We start from the raw sequence: 16,849 nt of genomic DNA, 5'->3' as shown, positions 1-16,849 counted from the left end.
GTATAGGTTTCCCGCTGTCTTTATTTCTTTTCCATTTTCTCGCTATTGGAGAAATTTGCCAAACCCAAACACTTTCATTTCTTTCTCAAGGGTCTATGTGGCATTTTTCGTTTTGGTGAGGACAAAAAAAGCATCTCTGTTTAAGATACACGGAGATGTTATCCCTTTGATTTGGTTTTTGATTCCTAACAATATACAATAAATAATAACTACAGTGTACTATTTAATAGTCCTGTAAGCATTGCATGGCCTATAGTTGAAGAGAGTCTAGCTGCCTTAACTAAACAAAATAACTTGCTGTAAGAGCAGTTTTCAGGACAGCAATAAATCACAGCATAATACAATCATGCATTAAGCTCAAAACAAATGTGAGACTGGCACAAATATTAAAGTACAACTGGGCAGAAGTCAGGTATGTACAAGTCATTGACAAACATTGGTGCAAGTGCTTTAGACAAGAGATTTAAAAGAAATTTACATAAAAACATAGATTAAATTTATCAAAGTTTGATAAATTTTAAAGACAGTAAAAAAGTACAGAAAACATGAAAAAAATAAAAAACCCAGCCAATTCATACAGTACAGTTTTACTACATTTATATTACAGAATGAAGACAGAAGAGGGTACAAGGAATTAAGAGCAAAGAGAATTCTACTGGCTGTGGTCAGTGGAATTTCATTGCCAATGAGAGATGTGCACACACAGATGCACGCACACGCACAGAAAATAAAGGCAAAAACCAAAAAAATAATTTACTGTAACAAATGACAGACAGAGGTGAGAAACATTTGGCATGTTGCAGCACATGAAGTCATTCACGATTGGCTAACGATGGTACCTGGCTCGGCTGAAGATCACTGGCTTGCCTGAGCGGAGTAACGGATGGAGGAGGCACACCTGATGTTGACGCAGACCGACCTAATCTGCAACTTGCTTTAGGCTCTGCAGAGGAATAGAGAAGAAAATACAGCAGTGAACAGGAGGTGGGTTACTGCTGCAGTAAACTGTAACATAGTGGACCACGGATTCCCTTGAAATGGAGACTCTGGGCTTGGTTTCCACTTGAAGTCTTGGACATTTGGCTGAATCATGAAAAGAAGCTGAGATCAGAAGAAGGGGGATTAAGACAGAACCCATCCCATGTCCTGGCCTCTTTCCTTTCCTCTAGCATCGCTGAAGCTGAAGTGTAGAGCATAAAACAGCAGACAGACAGGAAGCATATAAAGGAAACCACCTTGTTGCCCCCTGTCCCCCAGCCCCTTTTTCTACTCCTCATAAAATACAGCAGTGATTAAAGGAGTTACAGCTGTGTCTGGTTTCATCTCCATCACAGAGCTGAGGGATATAGTAGCCCAAAGACTGATTGTGCTGAGGGAAAGCCTGAAATGCCAAAAAATGAAGGAGGGAATGTATAAAAGCAGTGAGGATACTGTCACACTTGGGGACTTGAAATGATGCCAAAAATACTGGGAAATCTGATGTTAATAGCAGTGAATTGAGAGACAGAAAGTAGGAAGAGAGGAGACAAATCACAACATCAAGAGTAGCAAAGTCTGAAGTCAGTTCACCAGAATCAAGGCCATTACAGAAGTAGAGGTTGCCTTGAAAGAAAGCTCTATTCCAGAGAAGAACTGCACAGAAATTAGTTACTTCATTTTCCTTCTGCTGTTGTACATGGAGGCATTTCTCAGAAGGCTCGGCAATGATTTCCAGCGCAGGTTACTATTGTTAACATACCGACAGGAAGGTGACCGTGCAGCTCAGGAGTCCTGGATGAAGGTTTTTGTGTCTCAGCCATGTTGACACCAGTCCACACCCCATATCTAGTCTAGAAGAAACTGTCTTTTCCTGAGAAAGGGGTCTGCCTGTTTCTGCCCAAGAGAAATATTTGTCCCTACATTTCCTGTTTATGGCTGAGGAAACATCTCTCAACCCATGACTTTTAGCTCAGATGAATGTGTTCATTCTCCTCATGTTTTATAAGCCTTCCTCCCAACCCTGCACCTGTCTTTTCTATTTGGTGGGCAAACACTGAGACCAAGGACATTTGCACTCAGCAGACACACTTTGTACAATAATAGACTCTCAATTTTAGCATTGATAGTACTGCTTTACCATGAATAACAAGTAATTACAATAATATCATGCCTCCTTACAATGGGTTAAAGAATTCCTTCAATTCGATCTCACATTTTCAAGAAGAGGGGAAGGACCTATGCCTCATGCAATCCTGGTTTAGCAAGTTTGCCTTTGGAGCACACGTTTTCTCACATATCTTTTGCTTGTGTCTCTCTGAAATGTATTTTCTCATGCCTTATTTACACTGCTGCTTTGTCTGTGTTTGCTTTATACTAATACCTCTATTTCCTACGTGCATCTCTAGTATCATCACTAGCCACTGGTTGGGCCATTGTTTGAATAATATGGAAAGGAATAATATGCCCATCACTAGCATGTCCTTAAGGTCACTTGGCACATCTTGGAAACTTGAAGACAGTTGGCACATTACGCCACCTACCAGCAACATGCTGAAATGTGTTCTTTCAATCTCATGCTTTTTCATTGTCACTTTAATTGCTTATTTTCCTCGGATGTTTCAGAATTCAATAGGGTATGGAGAAGAGCTATCCACTTAAGCTGGAGCACTCAGGCCAATGAAAGCATCTGTATGGGTGAATATTCATCAGCTAAATATTAATAGGTTGGTTAACATCCAGCTGGCTGAGCAGCAAAAATATTTATGCTGTTTGACGAATGCATTATTCAATTCACTCATTCCTAGTCAGTCTGTAAACATACCACGAGTCAACATGGCAATAAGCATGCAGAAAGGAGCAGACCGATCTCCCCCATAACATTGCATTTTGTACATAATCTGTTGTTTTGCTTTTTTTGGACTTGGGTAGTGATTCTGAAGGTTTGATTAGATTTGGTTTTGTTCTGATTTCACACTGTCTGGGTGCCAGATTACTGACTGTTTCTTTCAGTAATATAGATATAATAATGGATCTCATGTCTGTTCCCTCCTGGAATTTTGCTGGGGTTTCAGAGAGGACAAGAATTGGGGGTTTTTTGGTTGTTTTTCCCCTACTGCTAAATAGAGACTCTGTTTTTGCTGTGACACGCAGAATCAGACACCCAGTATGTAAAAAATTCCAAGGCACTGTCTGCCATTGCTTCTGAATTGTTTTCTTTGCTTTGGGAAAGCAGAGAGAAGTGTCATAATTTCCAGTTTGGATATATGTGCAACAAGAGATTACCATTTCCTTGCCAAAGAGAATTCTTTCATCTGGCATCAAAGAAATAAAACCTATCACACACAGATGAAGTATTAGCTCCTTTATCTCCCTGTAATATATGTTACAGTATTAATGGAAACTATTGCAACTTCCATGGTGATCCTCACCAAAAGAGGTTTCGGAGATGGCTCCGTCAAGCTTTTTTTAAAGTTCAGGAAATTGGGTTATGCACTGGAAGGGAAATGTTTGGTTTTTTTAATAGCCATTCCATTGCTCTTAGTGGGAATATTTTTAGACCAAAGAAATACTCTATTCTACTGTAATTAGTGCTCTGAGTAACATCTTCTCACTGCACACTACTGTGGGGGAAAAAAATATCCATAAATGGTCTGTTGCATAAGTGATGCCCAACTCACTGCTCTCTATTCTGCAGCATGTTATTTTTCAGCTGTGGACAGCTTATTCACTGTACTGAGGCTAAGTGGATTTTGATCACTTCAAAATAATAATGATCACTTCAAATAATAACTTCTGCTTTGGGCTATCTAAAAAGTAGTAAGAAGTCTTCTTGCATGATTATGTCCACCATCCAGTCACTTTCAGTATCTTTACCTCTTGGTTTTCATGTTTTAAATGATCATTTCAGCTTGTCTGCAAGGCCTGCATATTGATACCAATTCTGGTTCTGGAATGAAAATCGTTTTTCCAATTTACTGCTGAGAGTCTTGAAGGAAGAACAATTTCTGCCAGCAAATCTCAGGGACGCTTTCTATTGTTTAATTCATGTTTATCTCATGTGGACAATATTGAGACAGCTCAGTATTAACATCTGAAATGAGTGAGTAGTCTTGAGACTTCTTGAGAAGTCCCCTTTGTGACAGTAATTCATGGTGTGGAGCAGAGTTTTATCAGCCAGCCTGATAAGCACATAGGGAAGGCCCTGTAGATATCTGTCCGCCAAGGAGGACCCATTTGCTCAGGGTCCATGATAACGCAAGTTAAAATACATCTAGCTCCATACTGATGAAGTTAGTGCGGCACCCCATCTCTGCGCTGTGCTTCACTTCACTGTGCGGGTGGATCCTCTGGTTCTAAATCAAGCCTGCCAGAAAGAGGGTTCCAGAGACTTCACTCCAAACCCAAGACCCTCTCTGCATCCACAGCTAGGGGCCTTCTGACACTGCCGTAAGCCACTCAAATGCTGAAAAGGGCTAAGAGCCTACTGCCAAGCTAGGGAACTCATAGGCATATGTCTAAGTGCTTTACTGGACTGGGGCCAGAGTATGCAGTGCACTTGAGTAGCCGTTAGAGATGCCTGTTGCAATCAATGGGCAGCATGAGGTTTGAATTCAGCAGATTGTTCGGGGTAGCTAGAGAGCTGCACAACATAGTTATGTTATGCACAAAAATGTTCCTAAGATTCAGTTGCTATATTTAACTGATGAAGGTTTCTTTGGTGGTATTATTTTGCACAGCTTCAAATGACACATCACTCACACTGTGCCGTATTATGAAAAACGCACCGCTTACTAAGTGCCTGAACCACCTCCAGGAGCCAGGCGCAGATGCAGTGTAATACTAGTAGGGGATGGCAGATCGGCTGTGTCTCAGTCCCCTGTTATGTCACCCACAGCAGCCACAACACTCCCAACAATGCTAGTGGTTGGTACCACAGCCACCTCAGCACGAAGTAAACCTACACACGTAGTCAGCTGCAATGGGACCAGCATTACTGGACTCTCAGGTTTAAGCTGAGTCCTGACAATGCCAGTAGGATTACCTATGGACATAAGGAAGCAGACAGCCCTAAAGGACAGCATTAAGGATGAGAATTTTAAGGAGAGACTATCCAACACAGAAGTACAGGCTTTCCAATCACAAATAGGATTGCCTTAAAATTGTGTACTTAATTGTGTATTTAAGCACTCACATAAATGACCTGTTTTCCAAAAGTGCAAGTGCTGTCACTCATAACTAAAGATGTAGAGGCTTGGCTGGCTGCATTTGGAGCAGGGGGTGTTGCTGGATTTTCCTCACTAAAGCACAGTGCTGAAATGCGACAAGATTTTATGGAAATATTTTTGATCAGTTTTATACCAATGTGCTATGGTTTTCTATATTCTCCAGAAATACAACAGCTCTGCATGATTTTTATTTTTGGATCTTAACAGGAAGAATTCTCTTATTCATCCAAGGAAGGCTTCATTCTGTCTATCCTAATCTTAATTCAAAAAAATACTCTGGCTGTCACTTACATTGGAGAAGCTTCTTATCCTGTCACAGTCTCTTCTTTGCACATGAAGAAAGAAATATTGCTTATTTGCTACAGCTGCCAAGAAGCACGTTTTGAATTAAACAAGGCGATGTGACAGGCAGAGAGTAATCACATGCAAAAAAAGAAAAAAAAAAAAGAAAAAGAAAACATGCATGGAAAAATAATCACACCTATTATCATCATACTGACCTGGCCACGCTGGTCTCCTAAAAAGAGATGAGTAAGCTGAAACATAACTTGAAATTATGAAACCTTGAGGTGGAATAAACTATATAGCATTCTGTCACTTTAAAAAAAAAAAGAAGTATTTAGGACTTCACCTGCAAAAGCCACTTACTGCTGAAATAGCACAGCAGCATGTCAAACTGAACTGTTTTAACAAAGGGAGCACTGAACCTGTAGAACTCAGTGTTATGAGATATCCATAGGTTAAAAGCTTAGCAGGTCTCAAAACCAAGTCAGGTAATGAGAAAAACCATGTCTGTATTAGATGGGGTACGTTTTAAATTAAGATTTATTCTGAACTGTCATGTCTCAGGTCTATGTCAATGACTGAGGCAATGCGGTAAGGAATAATCATGTCCTACTGGCAGTGTTTTTTCCTTAAAATTTCTTGCTGTTTTTCTCTGAAGCTTCTGGCATGGGCTACTGTCAGTCTTGGGGCCCTGGGTAAAAAGGACAATTGTGCATTGTTCCAAATAGCTGTAACACCACTGCTGCAGACAACAGCGTGCACTTCTACAGTCAGGCTCTGTGACTGTGTGACCCTACACCCTGGAGATGACACACCTGGCTCATGATGCACTGGCTTGATGCCCTTGGTGTATAGCTCCCAGTACTACTCATTTTACTTTAGGTGACAGGTGCTGCTAGGGGAGAACTTGTGTGCAGAGAACATGGATGACCAGTGTAGGCAAGGTCTGGAAGCGTCGCATCCTGAGCTGGATGTCCTTGGGCAGGCTGCCCAGTAACATATACCTCCAGCATTAAGTTGCCTTCACTTGGAGAATCCTTGAGGATTTAGTGGCACAGTGATACTCTGATACTGCCTGTGAGGAGAAAATTTAGGGGTTGATGGGAGTACTCAGTCGTTTTTGAGTGAAGCAGCCCTAGCTAGCGTGAACGGTACTTTGCCGCTACTCCCTTCTTGTACCAATAAATGCGTCTCGTACCTTGGGCTTTGCAGGCATTGCTCCATTCCCAAAGAGCTTGAACTTAACTATTCATTACTTCTGCAAATCCACAAAGCTAGGCAGTAATTCCACTGAAGGGTGGGCATTTACTCCCTTCCTGATTATCTACAATGTTTTCAGCTAGAATACTAATGGACTGGCTGACTGACAAGTTGATGGTGATTCAAAACCAGGACACAAGAGTATGAGAGATTTAAAAGGCAGTGCACTGCCTGTCTCTAGCAGCAGGTGGCAATGCAAAATGCTTCATGGTTGCAGTTAGCAAAAAAGCAGCAACATTCCAGAAAATACTCTTCGAAGCTCCTGGAGTGAAGTTATCACAGCCTTCTGTTTCACTGATCTCGTTTGGCTGTTCACTACAATTGCACTGAGCTTCCTAAATGCCAGCATGTCCCCAAACCACTTACACTGCTTTCCATAAGAAACAACAGGATGCCAAGAAACAGAAAGTGGCCTTGACAAATTATGTGACAGATGAGAGAACAATCAGGCATTAGAGACAGTGATATCCATGTGCACCTGACAGGCCAGGCTCATTTGAACAAAATGACCAGAAAGCTCAAGATTCTGTTTGGAGATGGCTCATTCCCCCTCTGATCTTACTAGCAGGTGCAGAGAGAGAGAACCCACAAAAAATCAGTACTCTCACTCAGATATTCACTCACACCACTCCAGTGCCTAGTTATTCTGTGCCTCAGCAAGAGCTGCCTATGGAGCACACGAGAAGTCATTTTACATCCTTTCTGTTTTACAGCAGATCAAATCAACCCCATTTTCTTTAAGTTATTCCAACACTGCCCTAATAAATGCCTGTACCAGTGTGAACTAGGAGGTAGGCAGCAAACTGGTGTTTCAAGGACATGTCTGCACAAAAAAAGTCACCTTTTTTTCTCTTATCTATGACGTTGGAAAGAGCAACAGCAACAATGACTGTACTGGGGACTGCCCTGATTTTATTTGGTCCTGTGGTAAATCTAAGTTCTAAATTCCTAGCACAGAACTGCTTTATCTCCTTGACTCCAGAAAGCATTTGCGTCCATACAGATGTATTAAACCTCTCTTCTTGCATTCTGTTACAGTTCTAATTTAATTGCAAAGAATGAAGTGTTACAGTTCATATACAAGTTCATTGAGGAGAACTGTGTACAGCATTTTGAATGCGATGCCCCACCGATTAAAGGTAAAACATGTTGCTCAGGCAACAGCTAGACACACAAGGGAAAAAATATTATTGCCAGATGAGAGGCAATATTCATCAAATGAAATGTCACAAAAACTGCAGGGAAAGAAAAATCATCAGCAGCTCTCAGATTTTAATCATAAAAAAGGAGTCAAATTTCAGCCAATAAAATATTTCCATAATTTTTCTTTGACAGTCCTAGCTATTTAAGACAAAGTCACAGTTAACTAAATCAAGGCATGATTCAACAACTATTACAGTTTGCTGATGCCAAATGAAGATCGAGGCCAACATGTTTTGTCTGCTTATGGAGATCAACCAACTCTCTGAAATAAAACTAATGCAGGAAGGTTGGACAGAAGTGCTATATTTTGCTAAGAACTTAGTCTTTAATTTTCGTTTCCCTTCCATTCTGCTCTGTACTGTCATCTTGCAGAACTGAAAAGATTGGTACGCACCTTTGGTCTAATTATCAGATGTCCTGATACTTTGATGTGGTACCTTTGTACCCATCCTTTTACCTGCATTAGCACAGATGATGCTCTAATACACTGGGAACAGAATTTTTGAAAAAGCTATGAGCTCATCTGGAAAATTCCTACCTACCAGGATTCCTTGTGAAAACAGACAAGTAAGCAAAAGGCAGTAACACCCAAATAACCTGTGCTAGTCATGAGATTTGCAGAAAAGTCACTTTTGCTGCCCCAGGAAGGACTATTTTGGGGGTCTGTAGCAAGAAAAGCTGGACTACACAATTGCTGCAAATGATATGTCACATCAGCAAAGCCTATTCAAGTCATATACTGAGTTTCAGGTGCTATTTCCAGCAATGCAGGGAAAATGTGAGTCCTATTATCACACAGGGAAGCGATGCCCTGAGTGAGGGGAGAGCATCTCTGCTAGCTCAGCACTGTAAAGACTCATCTCTGCCACTGACTGCCCAGCAGATCTCTTGTGCAGGAATAATTTCATGTTTGAGTAGCTCATTCATGGTCTTATGCTCACTGAACATTGACCATGAGGCTCCACTACTATGTATGCCAACTGTTTTTAAAGTAGATATTTTTCACAATCCAACCAATAAGCAGTGAAGTTACTCTTTTAAGAGAACTGTCAAATCTAAAAAAGTAACAATGCAGTGCTTATACCAGAGCTATACATATCTATTTATAGATGTCCATTCATGTATCAGTTCTGTTTGTCTTAGTCAATTTATAAACAAAGCTGCACTATTTTTCGTGGTTTATGGCAATTCACTATTTTATATATATAAAATTTGATTAATAAAATGGACAGGTATGAATTTGAGACTTCTGAAATCCATAGTCACTCTTCTAGAAATTTATGTACAAGTATAAAGCAAAGGCTGTCTGTGTCCAGTCACTGTGCATATCAATAAGACAGCCTTGTTCCTGCACAGTGTGTTTTTGTTACTGTATGTGATATCTGAATTTATGAACTTCTCTCTGAGCTGCCATCCTGGGGGTGTCTTTGCCATAGTGTACCTTTTCAATGTCAAGTGGAATTCCTTACTTCTTTTAAAACAGATGAATGGCATGTTTACATGCTTGTATTACCTGCCACCATCCCAAATCCTGTTCCAGTACAGAGCACAAGCAGACAGCACAATGCTCATTAGTGCAGCAGTCAATGGGCAGGGCAGATTCTAGAAGATGTTTGGAAGTCTAAAGAATCCAGATGCTTACCTACATCTGTGTCTCCTTCAGCTCACAAGGAGATTCATGAGATCTTCCCTGCTCTGCTACTTGACATACCTGAGCTGTTGCTTCCAGCCAACATGGTTGGACTGACAGAGGATCTCCCCAGCCTGCTGGACACCACAGGCGGGCCTGGCGTTCCATCCCATTCCTGAGCTTTCCCTGGCTCCCTGGAGGAAGCTGTCCCATGATGGACTCCCCTCTCTTTGTTTTCCAGCTTTGGTAGTGGTTCAGTGCTGTGACTTCTGATCTTCAGCTCATCAAGTGGTTCTACAAAATACACAAGTGCACATTTTGTTACAGAGTGTCTGCTAACTACCCACATCATATAACAACCTTTTGCTCAGTATTCCATATATACCAATCATAAATCTTTTAAGGGCAATTTATATCACAATTTTACCATCTAGGCCTAAACCCTATCGTTTATGTAGGTTTCAATGTACTTTTTAACTATTAAAATGATATACAATGCAGCAGATGGATAAAATGTAACTCTTCTGTTACAACTTTTATATGCCAGGAGAATATTTTTGAAAATGGTATCCTACCAAATTATGGTTTTGTTAACAATTTATGGAAATACTTGAATTCTTTTCAGCTGTCATTTCATTGGGAACAAGTTCTTCTTTGGGCACTTTCTAAGGAAGCTCTTTCCTAAGGCAACATTGTGCAAGCAACATACCTGTACTCCTCATAAGCTCTAATAAAAAGCACACAATCCACAAAACTGTCCAGTGTTAATATTTTGGGTGTGCCCAGCACCATAACCTAGGGAATAAAATTTCACTTGGCTGGAAAATCCTTGGAGTCAGAAAATGACTTTCTGTTTGCAACACCATGAGTCAATATAAGGAGGAGAAATTCAAAAAACAATTGAATGATTTTTCAAGTGAAGCAGTGATGTCTGCTTTCTTCATGGCTGGTGATTTTCTGTTCTTTTCCTGAGACCCTCATTTCTTATCTTGCAGGTTGAGCAATGCATGCAGAAACAATTCATTCCTGACCTTTTCCATCTGTAGCTGTAAAAAACTCACATGAAAAACTAGATACAGAAGAAACATTAGATTGCTTTTAGTTGTAACAGCTAATTACTGTGCCAGTCAGTTATTCAAAGCTTGCTGAACTGTTTGCCTCCTTTTAGCAAAAAAAAAAAATAAAAAAAATCACTCTGAGTTTGGAATTTTATACCTCATATTTAAGCAAAGACATCCTTACATGATACTCAGTTCTAGTCATTCAGATTTATAAATCAAACTCCCAATGTACCTTAATTTCTGTAACTACAGTCTTGGAATTCACATTGGATAGAGATGGCAATCTTCCCTTGAGCCCTATCTCAAAATCTTTTTGTGGCTGCAAGGGACATTACAAGATTTGCAAGAGCCAAGCAAAGGGAGAACGCCAGGAGCCATTCGCAGGCAGAAGATGACAACAGCCCCCCACGGGACCCATGCGGAACAAGAGTGGCCTGGCTGTGCGGTACTGCCAGAGATGCAACAACAAAATTTGTCTCAGCAGCCACTTCCTCTCCTAATTATCCCCAAGGCCAGGAACTGGGACTATCCAAATGGAATTGCCACTCAGATGATACGGTCCCAGATAAAGAGCCACATTCAAACCACTTTAATCTGTCTGCGGCTCAAAACCCCACACACTTGCTACTGCCAACAGAGGAAGATGCAATTTTAGATACTTGCATGGTATGGTAGAGACCCCACCTATGCACAACAGTAACAAAATATCATATTGTTTTGAGTTCTTTGACATTACAGTCTGAGGAGCAACAACACAGTCAGCCTGAAGTTTCCTCAATGAAATGTCATTTAGGAAATACGTAAAAATATCTAACTTGATATGCAATGCAATATGTAATCATTAGCGTAATTCATGAATTACTATCAGTTAATAGTAAAAATTAATGTTAAGGATATCACACCATAACCTTCAAAAGTTTTTTTTAAATTACTCACAGTAGTAACACTCCATGAGAAAACAATAAAACTGCCCCATTTTAGCAAGTCTCGTAAACAGGATTCGGTGACATTTTATGTGACAAAGACCTTCAAAAATCAAACCTCTTCCTTGAACTTTTAGGTCACTTACCTACTTTAATGTATGCAAAAAGACACTGTAATGAAAATCCAAACTGTTTGTTTTTCCTAGTTGGTAACCCCAGCAGGGTACAAGGTTGAATAACAGTCTGTATCAATATAACATGACATCTGCCTTTCAGGGACCTTTGCTACGAAATGTCTGTAACACAGGTCTGTCTGTGACTGCATAGAGAGACTTGCTAATACAAGACCCATGCAAAGAGATGCAGAGCCCAAATAATAACTATATTTGAACTATTTCAGTTATCAACAAAAAAGCTCTTGTATTTCTTCTGAGCACTGATCTATTAAAAATAACGCTGTACTTTTTCACATAACAGATACATGCAATCATATCTGAATTTTTTCTTTACACCAATAACATTCACTTCTTTAAGATACTACTTATCTGGGAAAAGGAAAGATATGAACAAAGTTTCAAAATTCTTTGGAAATGCACACAATCCTCTTTCCCACCAATACATGATGCTGTCTAGATTGCAGCTCTTCCTTTCCAGCAAGACAAAGAGAGTGCCAAAAGAATAGAACACACTTCTAAAAAGTCAGAATCTGGCCCAGCAAGTGCCCCACCAACTTAATGCATCATTCAATATATTTAATTTACTATGTATGTCATTCATCTGGAAATGCTGTGATTACCTTAGTGAAAACCTTCTCTGTGTGTGCCTCATTGACACTACTTGAACACCACCCCTTGAAATTTCACATGCTCATGCAGCCGGCCCTTAGTTGCAGTGGAAACACTCTGGTTGAGTGTGGAGCTAAGGATTTACCCACTTCAGTTTACTTAACAGAGAAGCATTTGTACTTGTTGCCTGATAAAAATGATTTGTGCATTCTTAGTTTTATTATCAGCTGAATCAAAGCACAGCAGTTCTCTGCAACCAGCTGGAAACTATGGAAATATTCAGACTAAATAAAGATTTGGCTTATAGTCTACTTCTTTATAAGGTGTAGAAAATCAGTTTTCAGCTGGCTGTCTAGACTTCATAAATTTACATTCCACTACCCTTTCTTGGGGATTTTCAGTTCTCAGTTTATCTGAAAAGTAATATGTCCTAAAAATGAAAAGCAGATTGAATCAGATTATAATGTCATGCAACCCATCGCAGAGTCTGAGTCATTATTATTTGGTGATCATTATCAGTAACATTGATACACAGTCAGAAAAACAACATGTCAGTGTTTTATATAGTTTTCTGTAATATTAGTTTCCTGCTCACTTGTGAATACATAAAAAATGAAGAAAAAAAAATTAATGCCACACTTTTGCTCAATATTTTGGTGAGGATTTTAGAATAATTTCAGCTTCCTTCATAAATGTCAATGAGAATTATACTCGAATTCAATTTAAAAAAATCACTGTGCTAGTTCTTGCTTGACTGAAAGAGTACCTCAGTTCTAATGTGCCCGTGATAGCTCCAGAAATGCAGAATGCTCTCCTCCCAGGTCATGGTGCATTACTGGGACCTTTTCTTGACTGTCCCAGTCACTTGGATGTTTTTATACTGTCAACTACTCCCTGCTGATGCAGCTCCATGGAGCAAGCTCAGTGGCACAAATTATTGCGTCTCAGAAAAGCACGTTCATTGTTCCACGTTTTCGCTCCTGCAGTCAGTCACGCGGCATTGGCAGAAATCATAGCTGCTGGCTATGGTTACCTATGGGGTGGTGACCTTATCATCAACTGAAAATCAAACCAGTATATTTTAAACAGGGTAACCCTTTATAAAACTACAGCAGGATTTAAATGGCCACTTTATCCACATTGATCCCATGCTGAAAACATGAACTCTAACCAGTCATATATATATTCTGCTGAAAAGTAACAGTAGCTGCTGCACAGCTGGTTTTTTTTTATTTTTTTTTAGTTGAGAAGTGCAGAAACACAGATGGGATCTAAGTTGCCTCATGCTGTTAAAAACGTTAATTTGGAGTTACGAGATACTGAAGCTCAGTGTTATGCTGGGAGCTCACTCAATCACATGATGGCCACAGGCAGATCTTTTCACAGTCAAGTGCTGTATTCTGAAAGCTGAAATTATTATGGAAAGCATCTTTATTGTTCAATAATTCGTAAGCTAAAATAGTACATAAAAATGTAAATTTCAAGAAATAATTCACTGCTTTAAATATTTATGGATACAGTTGGTTGAACTGTCGTAAAGGCGTTCAAATGTTTCATGCACTTCCAGGTGTCATTGTATTTCAATATTCAAAGATATGCATTTTTCTTATTTATTCACCTGAACCTCAGGCTTTTACATTTCAAGAATAAGATGGTGGCTAAAATCTCTTAAAGAGAACGTATTTTACAAATAATTGACATGTACAAACTGCACACTAGGCAAGGCTGACACGTGAGCTGTGGTACTGAAAAACTCGTAAATGCTAAAGAAAGTGAGAAACAAACTGAGTTAGTCAGCTGTAACTTGGACCAAAGCAAACTGAAAAATACAGCTATGGAAAACATCTTACCTGAAAAGCTATCACTCGAATATATAGTCTGTGGCTGATCTGCCACCCTGCTCTTAAGCACAAATTAATTTCAGGTCCTGGTGGCTTCTTAGTGTAATGCTAAGTGATAAACAGCAGAACCTTTATTACAGCTTGGGGTTTTGGGGGGGAAGAAAGAAAAGCAACTGTCTTAAGGAACTTAAAATGAGGGTTGCTCTCTGCCATCTCTCTCAGCTGTGAGTTGAAATGTATAAACTAATCATGCATGCATTATTCATTTACTCTTTTTTCTTTTATCCTGTGTATTTGTTATAAACCTAAATAAATAATACATCACTCTAGGCAGAACTCGCATACTGTGGGAAGCAAACGGTACTATTCGCAGGGTCTAAGATTCAGCATATGCATGCAGATGTAAAGTAAAGTAAGTCACTTTGGATGGGGTTTAGATGTGAATGAGAACTCTCGATCGCCTCCAGCCCCGACATGTTGGACCTCACCTCATACGGCCGCAAGGCGGGCATGGACCTGGCCGAGGGAGCAGGAGGGCAGAGCATCCCCAAGGGCACACCTGGCCATCAGGAGGGGTGGAGATGCTGGATTAGACTGCAGCCAGCACATGTGTGTGATGATCAGAGCTACCAGAGACATGTCCCAGGCTTCAGTTTCTACCCTCATACCGGGGGCAGAGCTGCCGAACTGGCAGCAGCCCTGCTCAGCGAGCCATGCCTAACCCGGGGTCCTGCCCAGGGGAAAGGCCAGGCACAGCTCCACCAGTGTCCCACGTAACACTGCCAGCATGACAACAGCATGTGCCCATCCGCTACACACTGACCACTTCCACGGACGTCGGATGTAGAGCAATACAAAGCCTCTGAGGGAATCCCACAGTTTCTGCACACCAGGGATTTTTATTTACCTATATTACACATTTAAAAATTAGAGCTGCCTTTTAGTGGCTTTCTTGATGTGTGGTGGTTTGTCTGATCTGCACAGCTGTAAATTTATCCCAACCTCTCCCAAAGCAAACTAATAGGCTATTAATACCACATGCAGGAAACATGGATAATGCTCAGCGCTTAAGCCATTTTTCTGAAAAAATAGGAGTATATTATACTGCCAGTGAAAGCCATTTCCTCATCTTTATTAACTATGGTGGTTTGTCTATTCTGACTTCATCTGCTTGCTAATTAAGAAGAAGTTTGCTTTGCATATCAATTTTTAATACTCCTTTTTTACAGTTAAGTGAGAGTTGCAGCAGCCAGCATGTTCAATTAAAAGCAGCTCTGACCTAGTTCCATGCAAAATCAATTGAAAGCCTGAAAGACTCTCACAAACCATCTAACATTTAAGGAGACATGGTTGAAATACTTCTCAGTGTTCAGTAAGCACATGCTTCTGTGAGCAGTGCAGGGTTTGGTTTGTTTTGTTTTGTTTTATACAGTGAAATCCAGTGGAGATCACATCTGCCTGCTACAGACCTGCAAAGATAAGCTCTGCCTGCTACAGACAGCAAAGGGAGGGGAAAGAGGGATTGCTTAAAAAATGCATGCGGTTGATTTTCTGTGGCTATCCCAAAGCTGCTAAGTGGGCAATCCTGTCTAGGAAAACAAGATAGGAAAAGAAAAAAGCCCGCACTGCAGTTAGCTGAAGACTAACAAAAGAAGGGATAGATTTATACCAAAAGATCGTCTAAAGCTTTAGAATAAAAATATTTGATGAAAGTTATGAGCGTTATAAACTGGCTGAAAAAAATAAAATAGAATAGGATTCCTTCATTTTCAGTAAACTTCAGCTGGCATTATCAGTCACTTAAAAGATGAAGTTTTAAAAAATCTGGATGGTAAGACATACATTTAACATTGTTTGATGTCCTAGAGTAAGAAGGAAAATCCTCTTGTATGTTGGTGATTGATTGAAATACAGGAAAACCTGTTTTTACTCTTACACAAGGAGAGCCATTTGATCCAAGATGATTCTATTTTGGTATATATTATAGAAGTGATGACAATATAATACGTCCTGTTTCCAAGAGGGCCATCCTTATTTCTTAATGATTTCTTCCAATACTGCACTTGATCTTTCAAGTGTGCCTATCCTGCTGCAGATCACCTCACAGCCTGATCCTTTGACTGAAAAGGCTACATCTTGAAGATATGCATTGTACAGATGTATTAACAAAGCAAATAAAAAGCAATGTCCTGGGACTCTTAGCATTATACAAAACAGCATTCTTGGAAAGGATGTTCTTTTGGCACTCTATTAACAGGTTTGCTATTTACCTCAGATCAGTCACAATTTCGTAATTAAGCAGAACAATTTATTCTCTGATATTCACTGCACATTTTTATTTTATTTTCCTTTCAGAGCTGGCGATGTTGGGAATTGGTGACTTGCACTTAGGAGAACCTCAGCAGAAGCCTCTGTGTTCCCCAGTGCCTTCTTGGGCTAAAACCTGAGTACAGCAAGTCAAAGGGGATTCTGCCATTGACTTCAACAGAGCAAGGGTTTTCCTTCCAGCACTTTGGGGCTAGCCAGCTACGCTGATTCATATGAATGTATAGCATAATTGATACTGATGAGCTGCAAACATTTCTCTTACATAGTTTGTGCACCCAGATCGCCTGCTGATAATCCAGGCAGACCTTTCAGTCAAACAACTAAATGTG

At 40.1% G+C, this 16,849-nt stretch overlaps 1 protein-coding gene across 5 annotated transcripts in view; it reads right to left on the bottom strand.

The window, feature by feature from the left end:
- Positions 1-16,849, bottom strand: part of NYAP2 (neuronal tyrosine-phosphorylated phosphoinositide-3-kinase adaptor 2) — a 149,166-nt gene that overhangs the window by 28,167 nt on the left and 104,150 nt on the right. For all 5 annotated transcript variants that reach the window (XR_011326153.1, XR_011326154.1, XR_011326156.1 and 2 more), the window contains 2 exons: positions 9,664-9,876; positions 840-943 (listed from right to left, as the gene is read on the bottom strand). Coding sequence is in view for 1 of the 5 variants with exons in the window: in XM_069792135.1 (XP_069648236.1) it covers positions 840-943; positions 9,664-9,876 (317 nt within the window). In the remaining 4 variants the exon portion in view is untranslated. The remainder of the gene's footprint in view (positions 1-839; positions 944-9,663; positions 9,877-16,849) is intronic.

The sequence above is a fragment of the Haliaeetus albicilla genome, chromosome 9 (assembly GCF_947461875.1).
Source record: "Haliaeetus albicilla chromosome 9, bHalAlb1.1, whole genome shotgun sequence".
Taxonomy (NCBI): Eukaryota; Metazoa; Chordata; class Aves; order Accipitriformes; family Accipitridae; genus Haliaeetus; species Haliaeetus albicilla.
This window is presented reverse-complemented; position numbering and strand designations above follow the sequence as displayed.